The 26,127-nt window shown below is 40.6% G+C and overlaps 1 protein-coding gene across 3 annotated transcripts in view; it reads left to right on the forward strand.

The window, feature by feature from the left end:
• TENM1 (teneurin transmembrane protein 1) overlaps positions 1 to 26,127 on the forward strand; it is a 596,609-nt gene that overhangs the window by 474,647 nt on the left and 95,835 nt on the right. For 2 of the 3 annotated variants that reach the window (XM_060088152.1, XM_060088153.1), the window contains exons 21-22: positions 2,906 to 2,926; positions 8,096 to 8,328. In XM_060088152.1, coding sequence (XP_059944135.1) covers positions 2,906 to 2,926; positions 8,096 to 8,328 — 254 coding nt within the window. The remainder of the gene's footprint in view (positions 1 to 2,905; positions 2,927 to 8,095; positions 8,329 to 26,127) is intronic. The other variant, XM_060088154.1, reaches the window with a different exon arrangement.

Below are 26,127 nucleotides of genomic sequence, written 5' to 3' on the forward strand. Positions count from 1 at the left end.
TGAGCAGGCAGGGAAGTCCGTTCTTTGACTTCAGATATTTCTGGCTACGTATAAGGGAAGAAGCTGAAAACAGCATGAAGAACAAGCAAAGTGCTGCAACCAACACAGAGCAGGCCAGGCAAACTCTCATGACGACTGGTCACGAGACAGCAACTCCGAAGTTGGCATGTCCCTTTTTTCTCCATCCCCCACCTCACTGGATGTACAAAGAATAGGTCAGAAATGATGCTAAGTGAAAGAAACCAGACACAAAAAGATACGTATTATATGATTCTGTTCATATAAAATGTCCAGAATAAGCAAATCCATAGAGGCAGAAAGCAGATTAATGGTTACCTGGGGCTGGGGGAGCTGGGGAAATGGGGAATGACTGCTGATGGGCACGGGGTTTCCTCATGGGATGATGAAAATGTTCTGGAATTCAGTGATAGTGATGGTTGCACAACTCTATGAATGTACTGGAAACTGCTGAATTGCACCTTTTAGAAGCGTGAATTTTATGGTTTGTGAATTATATCTCAATAAAAAGTTTTTAATTAAAAAAGAATAGACAGCCCTTTTAATCATGTAGGTCCTGAACAAAATCAGAGATCTACTTAAAGGTCCTACCATCAGGAGCATTTCTTGCTCTAAAAAGTTGTGCCATTCCACTCCTTTCTCCGAACTCACTGCAAGCTTCAAGTCAGTCAGTTGCCAGGTGGTGATGCCCGCTGATGGGCCCAGGCACTTGTGAAGCACTCACACGCTGACACCTCAGCATGCAGTCCATTGCCAGCTAGACAGCAGACCGACTTTGGTGGTGGCTCAATCCGAAACCTATAACTAAAAGTAATTCTGGGACAGAACAAGGTCATACACCGGAAATAAATTCCGTCATTTTCACTTCCTCCCTCTGAGATGCTAACAAGAGAAGCTGCTCTGCATAATATGGGACATCTTTCCAAATTCACAGTGACATTATTGGCAGGATCAGAAGAAGCTGCAAGAAAGTCAGACCATCCCCCTCCCCACACCTTGCCATCACCTAAGAATTTCAGAACCCTTTGTAGCCACACAAATGGTTCTGTACCATGAGACTCTGTGGTAGATGAAACCATGCTTTAATGAGATCCTTTTAGTATTTTTACAACTCAGCTTCCTTCAGGAAGATCAGCCCTGTAACGGTGATTAGAGCCAGCCTCAAGCACACTCACCCTGTAATTTAGAGACCACAAAAACAAGCAAGTGTCTGAAGACAAAAAAACTCAAAGAGGTTCAAATGTCTGGGGCCAGATTTCTAATCACATCTCCCCACCCTTACCTTTTGATCTTTTGTGTCAACCCAGGGGATACCCACCCTTTTGACGTGGCCCCATGAAACAGAAAAGTCAGTGGATCCTCACCATAACCCAACTAGTAAAATCCCAGAAAGATTCTCTTTATTTTTTTTTTTTTTTTTTTTTTTCCTTTTTGCTGTACGCGGGCCTCTCACTGCTGTGGCCTCTCCCGTTGCGGAGCACAGGCTCCGGACACACAGGCCCCGCGGCCATGGCTCGCGGGCCCAGCCGCTCCGCGGCATGTGGGATCCTCCGGGATCGGGGCACGAACCCGCGTCCCCTGCATCGGCAGGCGGACGAAAGATTCTCTTTAAAAAGACTTGAATCAGTAGTTGCAGATGGCTTCAAAAGATATCATTTTGTATCTTTTCTTCTTTCCTGATGTTCCAAAGAATAAGAACATTTTCTAGTTTAGATAAAAAGATTTGTTATCTTCATGTTTTTCAAAATGACATAAGGGCCAGGTTTAAAAGGATTTTAAAATTTAAATGACTATATTTCACAGATGATTATAGCCTTTTAGTTCTGGGCAGATTTGACCCAAAGTCAGGCCTGTCCACGGACTGCGCTCCCGGTGTGAGAAGACCCATACCAGGTCCCAGAGTGAAATAGCCTAGGCAGTGCCCTGTGCCAAGAGGATTACAGATCAGGGGCTCCCCAAAGCGCTCTGCTGCTTCTGACATAGTTCTGTTTTGCCCACCCCGGTTGCCCCCTTGGTGCATGGATAACTGGACAACACAAGGCCCTAGGAGTTTGATGTAAATGGTGTTTTATCAAAGCTATTTTGATGCAGCAGTTTTGATGCCAGGGACATTCTATCATGGTCGAAGAGAAAACTTTTATACTTTCAATTTGTTAAATTGTTTAATATTGCTAAATAATGTGCTAATGTTCACAAGACATGTCCCTATCTTATCTCTGCAATCATATAAGTGGCTTAAAGTTGGGTTTGGGATGTCTGTTGCACGCAAGACTTGATAATGAAAGAGTTTGCATTTTGATAAAGTGGCTTTCAAAACTAATAAGAACCTGCTATATTAAAAAATAAATAAAATAATATTCAAAATTTAACAAAACAGAAAAACAAAATAGAGCCTAGAACAGTCAGACCCTTTGCAGTGGCTACTTCTTCAAAACCTAGCCTAGTGGTTCTTAAACCTTATTCTGCATCAGAATCACCACCTGAGTTTGTTCAAAATGGAATTCCTGGGAATTCCACTCCCACTTCAAGATCCTGATTCATATGACTGGGGAGAGCCCCAGGAAACTGCATATGTGGCAAGAACCCAACCGATTCCAATGAAAACAGTCCCGAGTGAACTTTTTGAAAAAAACTGCCTTAGATCTTTGCCCACCCACCATGCAGGATATTCAGTCACCTTGACACCATTTTAGGAGGAGCAGCCTGGAGGGATTGAGGGATTGGGTCCACTTTGGCTTGCATGTCTAAGTGATCCCTGTGGAGTCCCTCTAATAGCCACAAGCTGAGTTAGGAATAGGTGTGTCTGGTTAGGTTTGGCTTGTTGAATGATACTGATGACTCTCTGTTTGCTTTTACTTGCCACTCGTGGATACCTTGTGCACCCTAGAAACAGAGATACCAGACATAGGTAAGCAAATCACATGGGTGGCTACCTAATGCCCCTTCTTGCCTAAGATGCCACCTCCTAATAATGCGCTAACAGGGAAACTTCTTAAGTAAGGTTAAAGGCATAATGTGAACATGAACTTGGAAGTTATAACTCAGGTAAGTGTCTTCCAAAAGGAGAGAGCTCCACTAAGTGGGAATTTGCTGGAGGATCAGAATATACCAAAAAGAAAACAAGATAAGTGAAAGCTGGCCATTCAGTACTTCATGGGAAAGCAAAACTTTCAGGCTTATGTTTTCCTTAGGTGATATCACAAGTGAGTCTGTAAGTTCAAATAGATTCGATGTTTTCAAGTTGCAGGTAGAGAGAGAGGTAGCACAGCAATCTTCCTGCTTCCAGGAATGTAGTTGACGTGTGTATTAAGAGAGAATGCCCATGATGACCTTCTCGAATAAGATTTTTCCATTTTCCTCTTATGTGACCTCATGTTTTCTATTTTATCCCACCAAAAAATAATAAACTTTAAACTGACCATTTACTGACAAGGGCACATAACTCTGAAATTAGTCATAATGAGTATTTGTATTCAATTTGTTTATGCATTACACTTGTCAAAACTGTTCTAAATTACCTGAAATTGCAAAGGAGAAAATTGAATTTGTTCACTTTCAAATGCCAATTGTCATCAAAATGGCACTGATAGGGTTTGTAATTTGGATTTTGTTTGGGAGATGCCACTTCCTAAATACCAGTGCACAAGATCAGCCTTGCTACTTTAGCATAACTGATTCCTTAAGCAAATTAAATTGGTTATCAAATTGCTTACTGGTAAAATGTTGCCCAGCATCAATTATAAGCATTAATTGCCCATTTAACAATCTGTGTGATTTTAACTAGCATGAATGAAGGGATCTTTGCTAAGTTGAAGGGCATTGCTTGCATATAAAACTAACCAGAAGGTGACAATAAGTGTAACACTGAAGCTGTAAGAGAAATCTTCACGTATCTCAAATTGCAATACACGTTTAGACACAAGGGATTAGAACAAATTGGAATGTAGTCCAGTGGTTTTTCTTTCTCAGGTTTGGCATGTTTTCACAAAGTAGAAAGAAACAATCTCAAAAGAGCTGATGTGCACTTGGGAAATGGCATGAAATGGCAAGAAATTACATCTCAATATAGGAGACCTTCCTGACTGTTGGCTGTCAAGAAAATAACCATCAGATTTGAATTTGGTGCGTTGGGCTGTTCCATTTTCTAAAGGCCAGTGTGCAAAGTTTGAGAACAGCCTCGCTGAGCAACATAGTTAGAAGAAGACAGTAACAGTGATTTTTTTTTTTTGCCACTTTCAGAACAAGACTATTCTTGTAGGTATTTATTTTCATACACAGTCACATATGATCTAATCTAATATTAGTCCAAGCACAGGCTTGTTGGCGACCTTGGGCGAGCCTTCTATGTGTCTGGGTTTCCCCAGCTGAGGTTTGAGAAGAATGATAATTCCAACTTCCCTCACAGGCACATTGGGGATATTCAATAATAAATGAATGGAATGCATTCCAAAGTGCTTTTGTGCAAATAACATTTCTCATGGAAAAATAGCCTATGGACTTTTCCTAAACAAAACATGATTGATCTGGCTCAGTTGAAACTTCCACAGACTGGCTACCAAAGTATTGAAGGTTGTTTCAGGGAAGGGTTGTGACCCCTTCTGTATTCTAGAGAGATCTAAGGGCACTGGAAAAATTTTATTCTGAAGGCAAAAAGTGCAAGTAAATATGTCAAAACTTTTACTCAAACCCCTATTTAAGCAGTCTTTGCTACAGAGATGCTTTGTCTGATATGACTGCCAAATCAATTCTGGAATCTGTTGGGACCCTTTACAGTTTATTTACAGCAGCTGTCATGGTGGTTCCAGGGTTGAAGATGTCCCTGGAATCTACCGGATTCTCTTATTTGATGAAGGTAAGTAGAAAAAAATCAAGTATTCCAATTGGATTTGATTTTTTTCCAATTAAAACCATAAACTGGGTCTCAAATCAGTATTTGCCAGCCTTACTATCATTAATATAAATATGCTTAGAGGGCAAATGCAATTACAAATACAATCAGGAACATGCCAGTCCTTAAGAAGTATCTTAATCATTCTAATGACCTTCTCCCCTCCATTTTGCTTGGCTAAGTAGCCAAGGCCCGAACTCCTCTATGTCTTAGTTAGTTTCATGTCCTACAGTTTAGTTCAGCACTTCCTGAACATCAACCCTGTCGGACCCACTGTTGGCACTGAGGTAGAGAGAGGAATAAGGTTCTTGCCTGCAAAGAGTTCACAGTGTAGCTGGAGAGAGAGAGATGTGGGAAAAATAGTGCTTACACCCAGCACTCAGGTCTCAGTTTCTAATACCATTCTTCAATAAAAGGAACCAGGGGTCCTTGGAGAAATGACTCATTCTAGTCCTGGAGCAGGGATTATACAAGATGAGTCTGCAACATCTTGTACTTCCAGAAAGTAAGGAAGTGCTCAAAAAAAAACAAAATGCACCGACATTGATGGGGGTTTATGAGGGGCACATAAGCGCACAGAAAGAGCTCCCAATGGCTAGAGCTGGAACAATTTGAGCAACAAAATAAAGTCACAGGAGTTTAATGCAAAGTATAAAGCAAATATCCATGAGTCCATACTGATATAAATAAATGGTTGAGTTCATAAATAAATGGAGGAGAAAAGATAAGGTTCTCATGCAGAAGAACTCCAAATAATTTATGTAGCTACTCGACCCTCAAGGAGGTGGAGTATAACTCCCTACTCCTTAAGTGTTGCCTTGGCAGAATGACTTCCTTCCAAAGAATACAATGTGGAAAGTAAGAGAGAAAGTAAATTTGCAGAGGAGAAACTTGACAAACACTACCTCAGCCAGGCGATCGAGGTCAACATCAACAGTAAGTCATGTTGATATTATTACCCTTGATTTGATTTGATGAGAATGGCACTTTACCCTTGTGGTCTTCCTCCCCAAAACCTGTAATCGCTGTATAACTATGAGAAAAAAGAAAAATCAGACATGTTGCCGTGGGAGCATCCTACAAAATATCTAACCTGTACTCCTTAAAACTATCAGGGTCATCAAAAACAAGGGAAGTCTAAGAAACTGTCACAGCCCAGGGGAGCCTAAGGAGACGAAGACTAAATATAATTTGGTATCCTAGGTGGAATCCTGAAACAGAAAAAGGATATTAATTAAAAACTAAGGAAATATGAGTAAAGTATGGACTTCATAATTTAAAAAAAATAATGCTAATGCAATGTGATAGCTGCTGCTAGGTCACGTGTCCCTCCTATCTGCTCATTTCTCTCCCTTTCTACTTCTACTGTAACACTTGGATTTATGACAATCATAGCCTATTTACTGATCTGACTCCCCCACTAGACTGTGAGTTTCATGCAGCAAGGCGCTGTATTGGGCACACAGGTAGGTCTCCAGACCATAGCACAGTTCCTTGGCACATTGTTTGCACTTAGTAAATACTTCTGAACGACTTGAACAAATCCACAATACAGAAATGGTATTACCAAGCAAGGAGTGCAGCTGAGAGATGTCAGGACTAATGACGGTGGAGATAAAGAGAAGTGGGCAGATCGGAAAAGAGTTTAGGAGGTAGAATTTTTTTTAATGATGTTTTCCTGGATATGGGGAATGGTGGAAAGAGGAAGTAAAGAATGGCTTCTGGTTTCTGGCTTAGACCATTGGGTGTGAGGCAGAGTGCTGTGCAGTGAGCACGTTAGAGATAAGACAAGATTGCTCTCCTCCAAGCTTTCGTGGTTTACTGGGGCATACCAGTACATTTTTTAAAAAGTAATATGATGTGTGATCCCCGAGAATAGAGGTAAGCATAGTGCAAATAACCGAGCCTAGACATTTCCGGAAGGCTTTCTTCAGTAGGTGATGCCTGAGTAAAGCCTTAAAAGGTTAAAGAGAATTAATTACTAAGTGAAGAAAGGAATGTGCACCACACCAAGGAACACTTAAAAGTTTGTACAGTTTTTAAAGATGGGAACCAAATGATCAGAATAACCCTGGAGTCAGTATGGGGGGAAAATGGATTTAAGATTTCAAAGACACCTCCTATGGGCAGGACTATAGAAAATATTCCAGGCCACAGATGATAAGAGTTAGAACTAATGTGATGGCAGGAGGGACAAATCTTCTGAAAGCTTGTTTTCAGGCACAATTAGGCACAATGTGGAGAGAAAAGGGGAGAGTAAGGGTTAGACTTCCATGTTGGGAGCTTGGATGATATCAGCAGTACATGAACCTTAAGTTCAAGCAAAATGTCCCCCAAACCAAAGTTCCTGCAGCTATTGGAAAAATGATATTAGGAATAGTCAAAACTAATGAATGAGCTCAGCCACGTATGCAGATAAAAATAACACAAGATCCTATGTAAGTATGTAACTGAAGAGTTTCAGGAATACCAAAATCCAATCAAGGTTACTTGAGTGTCACCTTTTGGAGGTATGGATGATTGTAATTATAACCAAAACAAGGTCAAATATGATCACTTCTATTATGTCCTGAAAAAGAAAAAGTGTATTAGAGAAGTACAGTGGTCAGCTAACAAAAGGAAGCTTGGAGTGGAAAAGTATCTCCAGCGCAGCCCTGCCTAAGACACACTCCTCACTTTTTGTACGTGCCTTTCAATTTCCAGCAGGACCCTGGGAGGACAATAGTGACCGCAGGTGAGGCAGGAAGCCCAGAAGACAAGAAGTAGGTTTTTGAAGGATGGGGAAGGCAGGAAGAGAATAACTTCTGTTTTGGATTTGTTGAGTTTGAGGTGACTTAGACATCCAGGCAGTCATCTAGTAGGTAATTGGAGAACTGAGGGGGCTATGAAAGGTATGTATGAGAAAAAGTATCTCCTGGGATTTTCTGTCTTCTGCTTCTTTCTCTACCCCCAAATGGACGGTATTGGAATATCAGGAACATTACAGGTTAGCAGTATGCACTGAATTATATTTTAATACCAGACCCATTACTAGAAAAACAAAGAGGTTATCTATCCCCTCGGTACATAAGGAAGATACATTAATTCTTTTATTTCTTAAGAGAATTTTCCATTTGTGACAAAAGGCAGACCCCAGGGAGTGTATGCTGAACAAATTGCTTTGAATAACTTTACTTTTCTCTTCCTTAGCACAAGTCCTGCTCACAAATACTATCTGGCTATGGACCCTGTGTCTGAATCACTTTACCTATCAGACACCAATACCCGAAAAGTCTACAAGTTGAAATCTCTTGTGGAAACAAAAGATTTGACCAAGAATTTTGAAGTGGTGGCAGGAACAGGAGATCAGTGCCTTCCCTTTGACCAGAGTCACTGTGGAGATGGAGGGAGAGCATCGGAAGCTTCACTGAACAGCCCTCGAGGTAAAAATTAAAAATCCTTTGGTTATTTAAAGGTTTCATTTGACTTCTCAGAATCCTAAGATCGTTATCACACTGTAGTCCATCCATCCCAATGTACCTCTGACAGACATCATCTCTGAAGTCTATCTCGGAAGATAGGCACACCCAGGACTAATTTTTAGCCAATATGCATTAGTGTAGTCATAACTGTTATTAAAATATTGGAATGCTTCTGGTTGATAAATAGTTATTGCCCAGAACCCTCTGCCTCCTGGACACCCCAGCCTGTCCCCATGATCTCCTTCCTGGAAACTCCCAATAGTCCAACAACTAAAGGGTTAACTCCTGGCCAGCAGAGAGCCTCCAGGAGGAAGACTTTAGCACTGTGGCCTGCACTGGTTTGGGGTCAGGTCTGTGCCACCTTCTACCGCTTTCAAATATATTGAGTATCTCACAGACTTTAGACATTCCTGGCTTTTCCTTAACAACCAACCTTTAATGAACCTATCTTCCATTAATTTATCTAAATCATTCTTGAAGCTATTTATATTTTCAATTTATATTACCCCTAGTATAACAAATTCCAATTTTTTTTTTTTTTTGGCCTTCTGTGAGAGCTCAGCCTTACTATTATTTTTTTCTAAATTCAGCTTCTCAATCTTTAAGGGCCAACCCTCAATTCTGTTGCCTGGGATTTGTAAATAAACGTGTTCTCCCAGTCAGCTTCATGATTTTATAGACTTGGATCATATTCCCATCTTAGGCCACTAAGCTGAAGGATAGTCAACTTTTAAGTCTGTCATCATATATCATCCACCCTATCTCCTTTATTATTTAATCATTCTTCTCTGTTCCTTCTCCAAGATGTTGTGTGTATGTGTGCTTTTATCTCAGCGGGTTTTATGAAGTATTCATTGTAGTGGGTTTTAAGAACCCAATGTGTTTTTTTTAACTATTACACAAATAATACACAATTGTTGCAGAAAAATTAGAAAAGAGAGAACACAAAAAATGTTTTTAATTGAGGTCACCCATAATCCTACCACATCTAGAAAACCACTGTTAACATTTTAGTATATATCCTTCTAGACCTTTTTCTATGCATATCATATATTTTATGCTCTAATAATGGAATCACATTATAGAATGCTGTTGTGTAATTTGCTTTTCATACTTAATGTATTATGAACACCTTTCCATGCCAAAAAATATAGTGAGGTCAATGTGTTTAATTTGTTAGATGGTCAACTTACTATTTCAAATATTAAGAGGTTACTCTTTAGCTATTTGACATTTGCCATATGAGGATTAAATTTCAACTACAATCGGAGTTTAAAGCCGTCCCTTTCTTCACCGCCGTACTCAAGGCATGTGTCTTTCATAAAGCCCCTCTGGCTAACCCAGCCCATTAAATCTGAATTTCTTTTAAGTGTCTCCACTACCCAGTTAGTACCTGATTATATTTTGCCTTCTTTTACTTTCCAGTCCTTTCATGAATGGAGTGTTTTTTATTACCAAAGTGAGCAGCTTGAGATGAGAAACTATATCTAATATTTCTTATGACTCTTCCCCACCTCCTCAGCAATATCTTGCACGGTGTGAGATCCACTACACATGCTTCTTGTGTAATTGACCAATTAGGTAACTTATCCATACCCAAGTATTCCTAAGAGGAATTTCAATGGCACTTAAAGGGGATGACCTTTTTTCCCTAAGGGGCCATAAGCGTCCCCACCCATAAGTATCATGGTAAAGTGTTTGGAAATGTTTCTTTTTTCCTCTTGTACCTGTGCTCGATCCTTACACATAGTAGGTCCGCAGTAAATATTTGACGAGTGAATGCATAACTCAGGTGCAACATATAATCAGCTCATCTTTCAAGGAAATACATCAGGCTGAGTCCCACCTTTTACACAGGTTTAAAACGCTTACAGGTATTATAAGGATTTCTGCATGAGAAATAGGGAGGAATCAAGCTTGTATTGTGCCTGAAATTGACATCCTCCTGAGTTGCTGCTGGTATGAAAACCACTCATCTCACCTACCACATTCAACCTGCCACATAGAGGATGAATGTCAGCTTTTCCAAATAAAGCAAATAATTGGTTCACTGCAGCTCTGCTTTTCTTTTTTTTTTTTTTTTTTTGGCTTGGAAAGCAGCAATAATAGAGTCCTGATGAGCAGGATTTACATGAACTCTGGAAACGTCAGTAATGAGAGTGCCAAAATTTATATATCTATTAAAGTTAACATTAAACTAAGTTTTTCTTCTTGTCATAGCTAGTAGCGCATTTTCCTTTGGCTTGACTTACGCAACCTTCTATCTGAGCGTAGCTTTTAAAGTAATCTGGTACACTTTATTCATCCCAAAGCAGTAAGGGGCCCTAAGAACAGCTGGCCCAGTCTTCAGACAGCTGAATGTCTAATCCATCCAAGACAGCTTTCACATAATGTACTAAAGCTGCTGTTGGCAACATCTGCTCTGATCCAGTGAGTGAATGAGGATGTTTAAAGGGAGGGAATGTGTGACTCACACTAAGTGTCCATCACATCTCCTTCAACCATATTCACAGTGTTTGAGGACCCTGTTAGTGATCTTTGAAATCACTCAGATGGCAGAACCTATGTCCAGACATCGGTTGATCTGAAAATGCTGGTCAGAACACTTAGGTGCCTAGCTAGGGCACCTATCTCCACGCTGAATCTAGATAGCACTTACCCTTGGCAGTGAATCAGAAGTGAGGTTCTCATTATATGGAATGCTGCAGGGCAATTTCATAGACTTCCGTAGAGGAAGGAAATATCATGCAAGAAGTCATTAGGGCACGGTGTGCATATTGAGAGGAGAGTATTGCTAATTGCTAATTATGTCTTGGAGGTTCTCCTGCAGGTTCTTTATCTCTCAAGAAAGCCCAATTTGTTTGTTTTCTGGCTTTACAGCTACCATGAACATCAGCTCCTTCATCCTTCCCCCTTAGAAGACAGCAAATGTTTAATGGATTTCTTGAAGGAGAGGTTTGATTTTTCTCTCCACCTAGAAGCTAATAAAGAAAAGCTGTAGATCAGTAGAAAATGGAAATGTACATCTAGGGAGTATCATTTCTAGGTTAGGAAAGAGAGCTCGCTCTAAGACTTTAACAAGCAACATATTGCAATTACAGGCAGGCTCTCCAGCATGTCCTTAATTATGCAAGGTAAGTCAAATAAATGTTAATCTGCAAGACAGCTAATTTATTTTCTGAATCTATTCTAAAAATAGGATGAAATAAAATTTGCTTTTGAGATCATTTGTCCTAACGTTGGAATAAATTATCAAATGGGATTAAAACCAGTCAGCAAAAGGTCAGGGAAAAAAAAAAAAGGTCAGAAGCCATAGGATTTTTTTTTTTTTTTTTTTTTGAGAAATGGCAGCAAACTGTTATGAATACTGGGTTAGGGAGCCTAGGCTTTTGTGTTCAGTCCATGTAATGCCACTGTTTCTTGGAAAGTCACCGTACCTCCCTGAACGCTGAAATAGACTTAATGATGCCATTGACTAGTTTTGTTACATTGGGCTAGTCATATACACACTGGGTCCTGAGATTGCTCAGTTGTAAACTGAAGGGCTTGGGATGATCTCCCTCCCAGCTCTAATGTATTAAAATAACCATAGCTCTAACTTATTTAGTGTCTACTGTGTGCTGTACACTGTGTTAGATATTTTACACAGGGTATCTCTAATCTTCACAATTCACAAGGTAAATAGTATTATCCCCATTGTAAAGACGAGGAGATAGAGGCTCAGATACCTTAAGAAATTTATCTAGGGTCAGACAGTTTACAGATAACACTGGAATTCAAACCAGGTCTGCCTGACTCCAAAACCCATGAGGTGGGGTGGGGGGCAGGGTAGCCTTCCCTTCAGCTAACATCCATGATCTCTGTTGGCTTCTCTAGGAGGGTAGGAAATAGTGGAAAGTGCTTTTCAATCTAATGACATGTATTCAGTGAAAACAAAATATTTTTATTTGGAAGATGAATGACTTTCAGTCCAGTTTCCTTTTCCTATTAAAACTATTCCTCTGGGCTTCCCTGGTGGCGCAGTGGTTGGGAGTCTGCCTGCCGATGCAGGGGACACGGGTTCGTGCCCCAGTCCGGGAGGATCCCACATGCCGCAGAGTGGCTGGGCCCGTGAGCCATGGCCACTGAGCCTGTGCGTCCGGAGCCTGTGCTCCACAACGGGAGAGGCCACAACAGTGAGGGGCCCGCGTACCGCAAAAAAAAAAAAAAAACTATTCCTCTGATTTTTCTGATAGTGTACCCATAATGCACTCCATAGCATTTGCATAATCTGTAAATGGAATTGTTCAAATAAATCTCCAGGAAACCTTGTCACATCTCTTTGGAAGATTCTGCAATTAGGAACTTCAACTTTTTCTTAAGAGATGGAGTCAGGAAACCTTAACTTCATTAAACTGACTACAACTGGTGGCTAAAAATTGTGTTTAAAGGAAAAATGGAAGTACCCCTGAATAGAGTTTTATATAAGATAGCCCCTGGGTACTTCTCCTGGGAAGAAGTCTTTATCTGATCCAGTTTTACGCACTTTGATTTGAATCCCAGTAAAGAGAAACATTTGCCATTTTATTCATCAATACTTCAATGTAATGGGGCAAGGAAAAAAGTTTAGCAAAGAAGTTGATGGTGTGCTAATCCCTGGCATTGTATATGAGTTTGAACTGACTTTGAAAGATGCTTTTAAAACATGCATGAATGATGTAGTTGAAACTTAGGTTCCATTTATTATTTTTACTGCAACGTTCTTTAATTCTACAGAGAACTCAAACTAATGAGTCATGTAATAGATGACCAAGTACTTAAGCAGAATGTGAAATGCTACTAGGTGGAGATATAAAATAAAATTTGTGACAAGCTGAATACATTTATTTTTTTTAAGTAGCTACAGAGGGTGAAGGAGCGACTGGACAGGATGAAATTAATCAATGACTTAATTTTGTTTTCTTGGACCTCACCAAGGAGTATATTTCTATTTTCATGTGCATCTTTAAGCATACTGACCTCAGAACTCAGCAGGAATTGGGCAATAGCCCCACAAATGCAAACAGCCCTGGAGCCACTCCCAAGGAGGGAAATGATCCTTAAATCTTGATGGCTTCCGAAAGTGTTTTTAGGTTATTCATGACACTAATCACACAGGAGTTCCTTTAACTTTATTGGCAATTAAGAAAGCTGGGTATGATAAAGACTAGACAAAAAATGTTTTTGTCCCTACCCAGATCTATCCGAGGTGCATCCTGAAGCTCTACTGATTCCCCTGGTATCTAAATGCTATTTTGAAAGGCTAAATTTGGAGTTAGTGGAAAGATGGTAAAACTCTCATCAGTGACATCTTGCTCATGTAACTGGTATCTATGAGGGAGAGAGTATAGTGCACAAACACATATGAGAATGTTCTTTTGGTTCTACTATGCACCTAGGGTGCAATAAGACTTTTCCTAAATTCCTTTAGTACATGATCCATTATGGTGACATAACCATTTGGATTGGCACCAGGGCCAGCCCTCACCAAAATTACAGGCAAGCTGCAGCATGTGTAAAATGAATGGTATATTTGGGAAACTATAAATAATCCAGTATTATTAAAGTAAACATATTTGAGGTAATAGGAGCAGGGCAAGAATAAGAAGTTTGCATTTTGTCCTGTAGGAAAAAGATTTGAAGCAGGAAAGTGACATGATCATTTGATGGATGCATTTTTTTTTTTTTAGTTTCTGCTTTATAACAAAGTGAATCAGTTATACATATACATCTGTTCCCATATCCCTTCCCTCTTGCGTCTCCCTCCCTCCCACCCTCCCTATCCCACCCCTCCAGGCGGTCACAAAGCACCGAGCTGATCTCCCTGTGCTATGCGGCTGCTTCCCACTATCTATCTACCTTATGTTTGGTACTGTATATATGTCCATGCCTCTCTTTCGCTTTGTCACAGCTTACCCTTCCCCCTCCCCATATCCTCAAGTCCATTCTCAAGTAGGTCTGTGTCTTTATTCCTGTTTTACCCCTAGGTTCTTCATGACATTTTTTTTTAATTCCATATATATGTGTTAGCATACGGTATTTGTCTTTCTCTTTCTGACTTAACTTCACTCTGTATGACAGACTCTAGGTCTATCCACCTCATTACAAATAGCTCAGTTTCGTTTCTTTTTATGGCTGAGTAATATTCCATTGTATATATGTGCCACATCTTCTTTATCCATTCATCCGATGATGGACACTTAGGTTGTTTCCATCTCCGGGCTATTGTGAATAGAGCTGCAATGAACATTTTGGTACATGTCTCTTTTTGAATTATGGTTTTCTCAGGGTATATGCCTAGTAGTGGGATTGCTGGGTCATATGGTAGTTCTATTTGTAGTTTTTTAAGGAACCTCCATACTGTTCTCCATAGTGGCTGTATCAATTCACATTCCCACCAGCAGTGCAAGAGTGTTCCCTTTTCTCCACACCCTCTCCAGCATTTATAGTTTCTAGATTTTTTGATGATGGCCATTCTGACTGGTGTGAGATGATATCTCATTGTAGTTTTGATTTGCATTTCTCTAATGATTAATGATGTTGAGCATTCTTTCATGTGTTTGTTGGCAGTCTGTATTGATGGATGCATTTTTGATAGATTGTTTTGGTGACAGGGTAAATGCACAGGAGCAAGGCTGGGGCAAAGAAATCATAGGGAATGCTAGTATTTATAGGGTAGGCAATGGAAGAGGATCTAATGAAAGAGACAGAGAGGAAATCTTCACAAGTAGAGGAAGTGAACAAAGAAAGCTTGGTATCCAGGAAGCCAAGGGAATCGTTTGTTTCAAGAAGGTGTGAAAAACAATATCAGATGTCACACATTTGTAGCCATTGGATTAGGCAACGAGGAGCTCATTGGTGACCCTGCCTTTGGTGGTCTGAATGGTGGTAGAGGTGGAAGCCAGATTTCAGGCATTTGATGAGCCAGTGAGAGGTGAGGAAGTAAATATGATTAGTGAAGATCATTCTTCTGAGAGGCTTGGATGTGAAAGACAGAGTGATAAGTAGTAAGAGGACAAGGCACTCAGGGGAGGCTTTTTCTGTGGGAGACATGGCAATGATGATAGGTAAATGGGAAGATACAGGAGACAGAGGATAAATGATGAAACCAGATCTTGAGGAAACTGGAGCAGGCCTTGAATGGGAGGGGAGATTGAAGAGACCATCCTAAGATAATGTGTAGGTGTAAGGCTGAGAACATTGTTTGTAGATAGAAGGTGCTAGAAAGTTGATGGTACTCCATTCTGATAGCCTCAGTGTCCTAGAGAAGTGGGTCTATTCTGCTAAAGATGAGGAAGTACAGTTAGGCCTTGAGGTATGTGAGAATGGTTTGGAAACACCACTTAGTGAAGTCAGCTTTTTGGGTAAGATCAACATTCTACCACCCATGCCAAATTCCCAGCTCAGTGTCAAGACATTTCCTGTGAGAACTTTCCTCCCACATCCTTGTCCTAGAATCAGAGGCATCTTGAGAAAAATATGTTTGACAAAGCCTTAGAATTCAGGCAAAATGTTTGTTCTTTATTACTCAGTGATCCTGTGCTGTTTCCACTCCTGGGTATTTCCTTCCTAAACTCTGTTATTGGTCTGTCAGTTTACGGTAGCTACACCTGATGACTTAGTACCTGTGTCACAACCAGAATGAGAGCTTAACTTGTTATTTGCACAGTTGGTCTAATGCATCTGCTTATGAGTAGTCAAAAGATTTAGAACTTACATTATGTCAGCAGCTGGAATCTGAGAACCTTTCTGCCTTTTCTGTCACAGTCCTAAAGCCATAAGCTGTTGGTGGAGAAGTCAGACAAAAGGAAGGCACTTACATCTAGCCTTGGCTAATTGGTCCAGGTCACATCCATGGTTAATACAGCAGAACTTGTATTAAGTTCATTCAGGTTTTATAAAGCTACAAATACAACATTAAATGACTTTTTCTTCTGCATTTATTTTAATTTTCATGCATTCTAGCAAACAGATAATACTTTAGAGGCCAAATACCATGAGAGCTAAGTTCCCAGGTTCTGGAGTCAAACAACTGGATGCAAATCCCAGATCCACCACTCATTAAATGTGTGACCTTGTGTAAGTCACCTAACTTCCCTGAGCTTCAACTTCCTCATCTATGAAGTTAGAATGCGAGTAATAGTGCCTACATGAGAGTGTTTGGTAATGCAGGTGAAGTGTATTGTAAAGCACAGTGCCCAGCCTGTGGGGTGTACACATTAAGTGTTACCTGCCATTATGATCAGGCTTGCTGTTTGGTTGCTAATACTAATGCTGCTTATAATAGTGACCCAAACATGGAATAAGTTACTTTTAAAGGAGGCAAGTTCCAAATTGTCCAAGGAGACTTGGTCATTTCTAGGGTAGAATGGTGCCACAAAAGAAGCAGGAGTCAAGGTAGGGTGGGATTCGGGTATTACATGTGATTTGATTAGCTGATCCCTTCCGACCTTGAGATGCAGTAATTCTAGTGCTGGTTCTTTCTACATGTTGTATTTTGAGGAGCCCCCTCCCCCACCAAGACCCATGTAACCAAAATAATTCCCTTAGAAGCCTACCATTAAATTCATTCCATGAGGGTTTTCTTCGGATGTGGACTTCAGTGTTGAATGCAGGATATTGCCTAGGAGAGCAACACATTAATTCCTCATTAAAACACTTTATGGGGGCTTTAAGGACATGGAGCACAGGATGGCTGTGTTTGGAGAGATGAGATCACTGGAGGGGGACAAGCCAAGGTGGCAGCTACTCCAGGTAGCATGAGGAAGGGCGGTGCTAGGTATCGGGCAGAAAGGCAGCAAAGTGGAGAGAGATGGGAGAATAACGATGATATACTTCTCTGCAGTATTGTCTAGAATGAAACTTCAACCCCTACAAATCAGGACAGACAGAATGGGATTATGATTCTTCCTCTTTTTATTTGAGATCACTAGCCCCCAAAAACTTTCCTTATCACAGCTCGTCAGTGTCACATCACCTCAGCTGATTAAAAAAAGAACCCCCTCTCCATCAAACAAAAATGACAGGGATCACACACTTACAGACTGCAAATCACTAAAATCATATTTTGAGTGGTGTATTATGGTAACCTATAAATAACTAATTGCATAAAATTGCTTTAGTAGTTTCTAGATGGCAGCTTTAATTAAAAGCACCAGAGACATTTAGAAGTTTAGAAATGGATGGCATGTAATTTGCCCTTTTACCAACCATAAAATGGTAATTAAGGAATTTGATTCACTTCTTCCTATTAAAAGTTTTATGAGAATAGCAAGTTCCTTCTAAATACAGTTTCTCTTCAGCAGAAGGTAGTACGTTTGCTCTATCAGTCTTCTCCAGCAGGATAAGATGTTTCAATGTACAAATTCTTCAGAAGTTAATTAAGAAATTTCTTTCAATGCAAAATGTTTGTTTTTAAGGTTCTAAAACATGAAACTGTATTAGAGCTAAAGCTTTGATCATGGCCCCATATTGCTCCACCATCAGTACGAGATGGCCCACTAATTTCAAGTTTACCAAATGCATGGAGCTGACTGTAAAATCAAAGAAATGAGGAAGTCATTTCCTGGTGAGTCTAGCATGCTTTGCTGATTCTTGAAGGAATCTGAAATCTACCGTGGGTTGACTTCCCAGGGAACCAAGAATATTCGCTCCACAACAGAGGAGTCATCAGAAGATGTTTTTAGCTTCATTGATCCTCCAGCCATACTGGATGAATTAGCAGGTGTAGAGTGTAAAACTCAAACAACATGCAGCAAGCCTAGATAACTTTGGAAATCCATTATTTTAACATCATCACAGGCTAAAACACATCTGGAAATGGAGTCAGGAAGCCCATTTTTATTTTATAATTGATCAATTAATTGCGGGTTTTGGCCATTTCAGACCAAGGATTAGAGATGGCACAACAGAGGGTATTTAGACCAGCATTTTGAAGGTACTGATGACTTAAGTTATATGCACATAAGACAACTGCTAAGTTTTTTTTTTAAGTCAAGCAGATTCTCAAGTGAACTGAATCTAACTAAGCAACAAACTAGCAGTAAAGGAGAGGCTGTTTGAAATGTCTCCTCTTCATTCCCTCTTTCAGGGACTCCCCTGGCTAACTCTGAGCCCCCTCCCTGCAGCCCTCAGCCTGTCTTCTCCAGATAGAAATCCAGCCTTTCCCTTCCCTCTCCCCTAGTCAGAGCTGTGTGGGCATACAGTGGTGTATGCTAAAGGGAGACTGGACGGTGGGAAGAATATTTTATCCTGACATTGTTTACAATTTCCGGTGAATGGGGATAGTAAACACAGTCCTGTTATTCATCCGTTTTATTATTGTTTTTAATATTCCTATCAAAAATGCACTCCCCTCATTGTCTGCACCCAGAACAGACCATTCCCATAGCCCCCAAACCTGCAGGTATAAGGAAAATACTCACAAAATAATATTCAGTGGAAAGTTCAGGATACAAAACTATATACTGTATACTGCTACATCTGTAAGGGGGCAGGGGTGGTACATATGTACAGAGAAAAAAAATTGAGAGGAAGTTTATCTAAATGTTAGCAATGGGACTTTCCTGGCGGTCCAGTGGTTAAGACTCCATGCTTCCAATGCAGGGGGCGTGGGTTCAATCCCTGGTCGGGGAACTAAGAGCCAACATGCTGTGCGGCATGGCCAAAAAATTTTTTAAATAAAATAAAATAAAGTAAATGTTAGCAATGATAATTGCTGCATAAGGAATTTTGAGTGATTTGATTTTGTTCTCTTTAATTTTCTGAGCATTTATTATTTTTATAATGCAACAAAAGACAAAACATTATTTTCTTTTATTTATTTATTTATTTATTTATTTATTTATTTTGCGGTACGCGGGCCTCTCACCGCTGTGGCCTCTCCCGCTGCGGAGCACAGGCTCCAGACGCGCAGGCTCAGCGGCCATGGCTCACGGGCCCAGCCGCTCCGCGGCATGTGGGATCCTCTCAGACCGGGGCACGAACCCGTGTCCCCTGCATCGGCAGGCAGACTCTCAACCACTGCGCCACCAGGGAAGCCCAGCATATTATTTTAAAACACACACATTCTGTCCTGTCCTATGACCAACCTCTGAGGACCCAGGTCTCTTTGCTTTCATAAATGACAGCTCTCTAGAAAGGGTCTCATAGTACTGATGGTTGCCAATGGGTTGCTCTCATCTGAGCATGTTTCTGGAGACGTGCTGGAGGGGCTGTACCATCAGCCAAGGAAAAAAGCTCAGTGGAAGACCTTGAAGGCATCCTGGCAGGCCCGTAGTAAAAGACATTTTAATTATATTTATTTTTTAAGAAAGAGGAATATAAAGAATACAAATTAAAACGGCCTATAAATCTCACCATCTAGATAAGCCCCATTGATATTGAAAGATAAAAATATGAAAGTAATATGTGTCTGTGGTTTGAAAGTCGGAACTCTGTAGAAAATCACAGAAAGAAAATTCTAGGCTTCTTTACCACAAACACACACACCCCAGTCCCTCTCTCTAAAGGTAACCAGTGTTAACAGTTTCTTGCAATTCCTTTGAGACCTCTATATGTATTTTTCTCTTACATAAAAGGAATCATATCATATACATTACTCTTCACCCTCCTTCTTTCATGTGATTATATTTCTTGAAGATCTTTCCATAAAAGCATGTATATATCTGCCTCTGTTTTTAAGAGATGTATGATATTACAACATATGGACATACCATAATTTATTAAGTAATTTGCTTCTTGATTGATGTTGTTTTTTTAAAATCCTTTATCACTGTAGCACTGCATTGAACAACCTAATTCATGTGTTTTGGAACACTTTTGTGAGTATATACACCGGATTAATTTTCAGCAGTAGTAGATATTACCAAATTGCCCTCCCAAAAGATTGAACACAATTACACCAATAGCGTGTAAGGATGCCCATTCTGCCATACCCTCAGCCACACTGAGTATCATTAAACCTCTTAATATATGCCCATCTGATCAGTGGAAAATGTTATCTCATCGCTTGTAGCTTTAATTTGAATTTCTTTAATTTTAAGTGAAGAGGAGTGTCATTTCATATCTGTTGTGACCATGTGTATTTCTTTTCCAGTAAACTCACTTTCATATCCTCTGCCAGTTTTTCTACTGAGCCGTTGATCCTTCTCTTTTGAAAATTAAGAAAAGCATCCCTTTGTCTCTCCTATGTGTTGCAAATATTTTCCAAGTCTGTCATTTCTTTTAACAATGTAGAAGTTTTCTAACTTTAATTGGTCAGATTTAGCAATATATGCAATATATGTCCTTAAGGTCTCTAAAGTTTATGTCCTTCTAGAAAAGCCTTCCTGTAGTAAAGGTACTTTTAAGGCAAGTGAGCAGGCCTTTCAATGACCTTTAAATCGTACTCTTTGTATTTCCCATTTGGGCCCCGTGAAATCTGGAAAATTTAGGAAGTGTTTAGAGTAGTTAAAACCAGAGACTTGGAGTTCCGGGTAAGATGGCGGAAGAGTAAGACGCGGAGATCACCTTCCTCCCCACGGATACACCAGAAATACAGCTACACGTGGAACAACTCCTACAGAACACCTACTGAACGCTGGCAGAAGACCCCAGACCTCCCAAAAGGCAAGAAACTCCCCACATACCTGGGTAGGGCAAAGCGGAGAGATCCCCACACAGAGGATCGGTGCCGAGCGGCACTCACCAGCCCGAGAGGCTTGTCTGCTCGCCCGCCGGGGCGCGCAGCGCTGGAGCTGAGGCTCGGGCTTCGGTCAGAGCGCAGGGAGAGGACTGGGGCTGGCGGCAAGAACTCAGCCTGAAGGGGGCTAATGTGCCACAGCTAGCCGGGAGGGAATCCGGGAAAACTCTGGAGCTGCCGAAGAGGCAGGAGACTTTTTCTTCCCTCTTGGTTTCCTGGTGCGCGAGGAGAGGGGATTAAGAGCGCCACGTAAAGGAGCTCCAGAGACGGGCGCGAGTCGCGGCTGAAAGCGCGGAGCCGAGAGACGGGCGTGGGACGCTGGGGCTGCTGCTGCCGCCGCCAAGAAGCCTGTGTGCGAGCGCAGGTTACTGTCCACACCGCCCTTCCGGGAGCCTGTGCAGCCCGCCACTGCCGGGGTCCCGGGATCCAGGGGAGGCTTCCCTGGGAGAACGCACGGCGCGCCTCGGGCTGCTGCAGCGTCACGCCGACATCTGCCGCTGCAGGCTCGCCCCGCACTCCGTACCCCTCCCTCCCGCCCGGCCTGAGTGAGCCAGAGTCCCCGAAGAGGCTGCTCCTTTAACCCTGTCCTGTCTGAGCGAAGAACAGACGCCCTCCGGCGACCTACGTGCAGAGGCGGGGCCAAATCCAAAGCTGAGACCCAGGAGCTGTGAGAACAAAGAAGAGAAAGGGAAACCTCTCCCAGCAGCCTCAGAAACAGCGGATTAAAGCTCCACAATCAACTTGATGTACCCTGCATCTGTGGAATACATGAATAGACAACAAATCATCCCAAATTGAGGAGCCAGGAGTCAGTGCTGTGCCTCTGAGGTGGGAGAGCCAACTTCAGGACACTGGTCCACAAGAGACCTCCCAGCTCCACACAATATCAAACGGCGAAAATCTTCCAGAGATCTCCATCTCAACAGCAGCACCCAGCTTCACTCAACGACCAGCAAGCTATAGTGCTGGACACCCTATGCCAAACAACTAGCAAGACAGGAACACAACGCCACCCATTAGCAGAGAGGTGGCCTAAAATCATAAAAAGTCCGCAGACACCCCAAAACACACCACCAGACGTGGACCTGCCCACCAGAAAGACAAGATCCAGCCTCTTCCACCAGAACACAGGCAGTAGTCCCCTCCACCAAGAAGCCTACACAACCCACTAAACCAACCTTAGCCACTGGGGACAGACACCAAAAACAACGGGAACTACGAACCTGCAGCCTGCAAAAAGGAGACCCCAAACACAGTAACATAAGCAAAATGAGAAGACAGAAAAACACACAGCAGGAGAAGGAGCAAGATAAAAACCCACCAGACCTAACAAATGAAGAGGTAATAGGCAGTCTACCTGAAAAAGAATTCAGAATAATGATGATAAAGATGATCCAAAATCTTGGAAATAGAATAGACAAAATGCAAGAAACAGTTAATAAGGACCTAGAAGAACTAAAGATGAATCAAGCATCGATTAAAAACACAATACATGAAATAAAAAATACTCTAGATGGGATCAATAGCAGAATAACTGAGGCAGAAGAACGGATAAGTGAGGTGGAAGATAAAATAGTGGAAATAACTGATGCACAGCAAAATAAAGAAAAAAGAATGAAAAGAACAGAGGACAGTCTCAGAGACCTCTGGGACAACATTAAACGCACCAACATTCGAATTATAGGGGTTCCAGAAGAAGAAGAGAAAAAGAAAGGGACTGAGAAAATATTTGAAGAGATTATAGTTGAAAACTTCCCTAATATGGGAAAGGAAATAGTTAATCAAGTCCAGGAGGCACAGAGAGTCCCATACAGAATAAATCCAAGGAGAAATACACCAAGACACATATTAATCAAACTGTCAAAAATTAAACACAAAGAAATCACATTAAAAGCAGCAAGGCAAAAACAACAAATAACACACAAGGGAATCCCCATCAGGATAACAGCTGATCTCTCAGCAGAAACTCTACAAGCCAGAAGGGAGTGGCAGGACATACTTAAAGTGATGAAGGAGAAAAACCTGCAACCAAGATTACTCTACCCAGCAAGGATCTCATTCAGATTTGATGGAGAAATTAAAACGTTTACAGACAAGCAAAAGCTGAGAGAGTTCAGCACCACCAAACCAGCTTTACAACAAATGCTAAAGGAACTTCTCTAGGCAAGAAACACAACACAAGGAAAAGAACTACAATAACGAACCCAAAACAGTTAAGAAAATGGGAATAGGAACATACATATCAATAATTACCTTAAATGTAAATGGACTAAATGCTCCCACCAAAAGACACAGACTGGCTGAATGGATACAAAAACAAGACCCATATATATGCTGTCTACAAGAGACCCACTTCAGACCTAGAGACACATACAGACTGAAAGTAAGGGGATGGAAAAAGATATTCCATGCAAATGGAAACCAAAAGAAAGCTGGAGTAGCAATTGTCATATCAGACAAAATAGACTTTAAAATAAAGACTACTAGAAGAGACAAAGAAGGACACTACATAATGATCAAGGGATCAATCCAAGAAGAAGATATAACAATTGTAAATATTTATGCACCAAACATAGGAGCACCTCAATACATAAGGGAAATATTAACAGCCATAAAAGGAGAAATCGACAGTAACACAATCATAGTAGGGGACTTTAACACCCCACTTTCACCAATGGACAGGTCATCCAAAATGAAAATAAATAAGGAAACACAAGCTTTAAATGATACATTAAACAAGATGGACTTAATTGATATTTATAGGACATTTCATCCAAAAACAACAGAATACACATTTTTCTCAAGTGCTCATGGAACATTCTCCAGGATAGATCATATCTTGGGTCACAAATCAAGCCTTGGTAAATTTAAGAAAATTGAAATTGTATCAAGTATCTTTTCCGACCACAATGCTATGAGACTAGATATCAATTACAGGAAAAGAGCTGTAAAACATACAAACACATGGAGGCTAAACAATACACTACTTAATAACGAAGTGATCACTGAAGAAATCAAAGAGGAAATTTAAAAATACCTAGAAACAAATGACAATGGAGACACGACGACCCAAAACCTATGGGATGCAGCAAAAGCAGTTCTAAGAGGGAAGTTTATGGCAATACAATCCCACCTCAAGAAACAGGAAACATCTCGAATAAACAACCTAACCTTGCACCTAAAGCAATTAGAGAAAGAAGAACAAAAACATCCCAAAGTTAGCAGAAGGAAAGAAATCATAAAAATCAGATCAGAAATAAATGAAAAAGAAATGAAGGAAACGATAGCAAAGATCAATAAAACTAAAAGCTGGTTCTTTGAGAAGATAAACAAAATTGATAAACCATTAGCCAGACTCATCAAGAAAAAAAGGGAGAAGACTCAAATCAATAGAATTAGAAATGAAAAAGGAGACGTAACAACTGACACTGCAGAAATACAAAAGATCATGAGAGATTACTATAAGCAACTCTATGCCAATAAAATGGACAACCTGGAAGAAATGGACAAATTCTTAGAAATGCACAACCTGCCAAGACTGAATCAGGAAGAAATAGAAAATATGAACAGACCAATCACAAGCACTGAAATTGAAACTGTGATCAAAAATCTTCCAACAAACAAAAGCCCAGGACCAGATGGCTTCACAGGCGAATTCTATCAAGCATTTAGAGAAGAGCTAACACCTATCCTTCTCAAACTCTTCCAAAATATAGCAGAGGGAGGAACACTCCCAAACTCATTCTACGAGGCCACCATCACCTTGATACCAAAACCAGACAAGGATGTCACAAAGAAAGAAAACTACAGGCCAATATCACTGATGAACATAGATGCAAAAATCCTCAACAAAATACTAGCAAACAGAATCCAACAGCACATTAAAAGGATCATACACCATGATCAAGTGGGGTTTATTCCAGGAATGCAAGGATTCTTCAATATACGCAAATCAATCAACGTGATACACCATATTAACAAACTGAAGGAGAAAAACCATATGATCATCTCAATAGATGCAGAGAAAGCTTTTGACAAAATTCAACACCCATTTATGATAAAAACCCTGCAGAAAGTAGGCATAGAGGGAACTTTCCTCAACATAATAAAGGCCATATATGACAAACCCACAGCCAGCATCGTCCTCAATGGTGAAAAATTGAAACCATTTCCACTAAGATCAGGAACAAGACAAGGTTGCCCACTCTCACCACTCTTATTCAACATAGTTTTGGAAGTTTTAGCCACAGCAATCAGAGAAGAAAAGGAAATAAAAGGAATCCAAATTGGAAAAGAAGAAGTAAAGCTGTCACTGTTTGCAGATGACATGATACTATACATAGAGAATCCTAAAGATGCTACCAGAAAACTACTAGAGTTAATCAATGAATTTGGTAAAGTAGCAGGATACAAAATTAATGCACAGAAATCTTTGGCATTCCTATATACTAATGATGAAGAATCTGAAAGTGAAATCAAGGAAACACTCCCATTTACCATTGCAACAAAAAGAATAAAATATCTAGGAATAAACCTACCTAAGGAGACAAAAGACCTGTATGCAGAAAATTATAAGACACTGATGAAAGAAATTAAAGATGATACAAACACATGGAGAGATACACCATGTTCTTGGATTGGAAGAATCAACATTGTGAAAATGACTCTACTACCCAAAGCAATCTACAGATTCAATGCAATCCCTATCAAACTACCAATGGCATTTTTCACAGAATTAGAACAAAAAATTGCACAATTTGTATGGAAACACAAAAGACCCCGAATAGCCAAAGCAATCTTGAGAACGAAAAATGGAGCTGGAGGAATCAGGCTCCCTGACTTCAGACTATACTACAAGGCTACAGTAATCAAGACAGTATGGTACTGGCACAAAAACAGAAAGATAGATCAATGGAACAGGATAGAAAGCCCAGAGATAAACCCACGGACATATGGTCACCTTATCTTTGATAAAGGAGGCAGGAATGTACAGTGGAGAAAGGACAGTCTCTTCAATAAGTGGTGCTGGGAAAACTGGACAGGGACATGTAAAAGTATGA

This window comes from Mesoplodon densirostris, chromosome X, assembly GCF_025265405.1.
Source record: "Mesoplodon densirostris isolate mMesDen1 chromosome X, mMesDen1 primary haplotype, whole genome shotgun sequence".
NCBI lineage: Eukaryota > Metazoa > Chordata > Mammalia > Artiodactyla > Ziphiidae > Mesoplodon > Mesoplodon densirostris.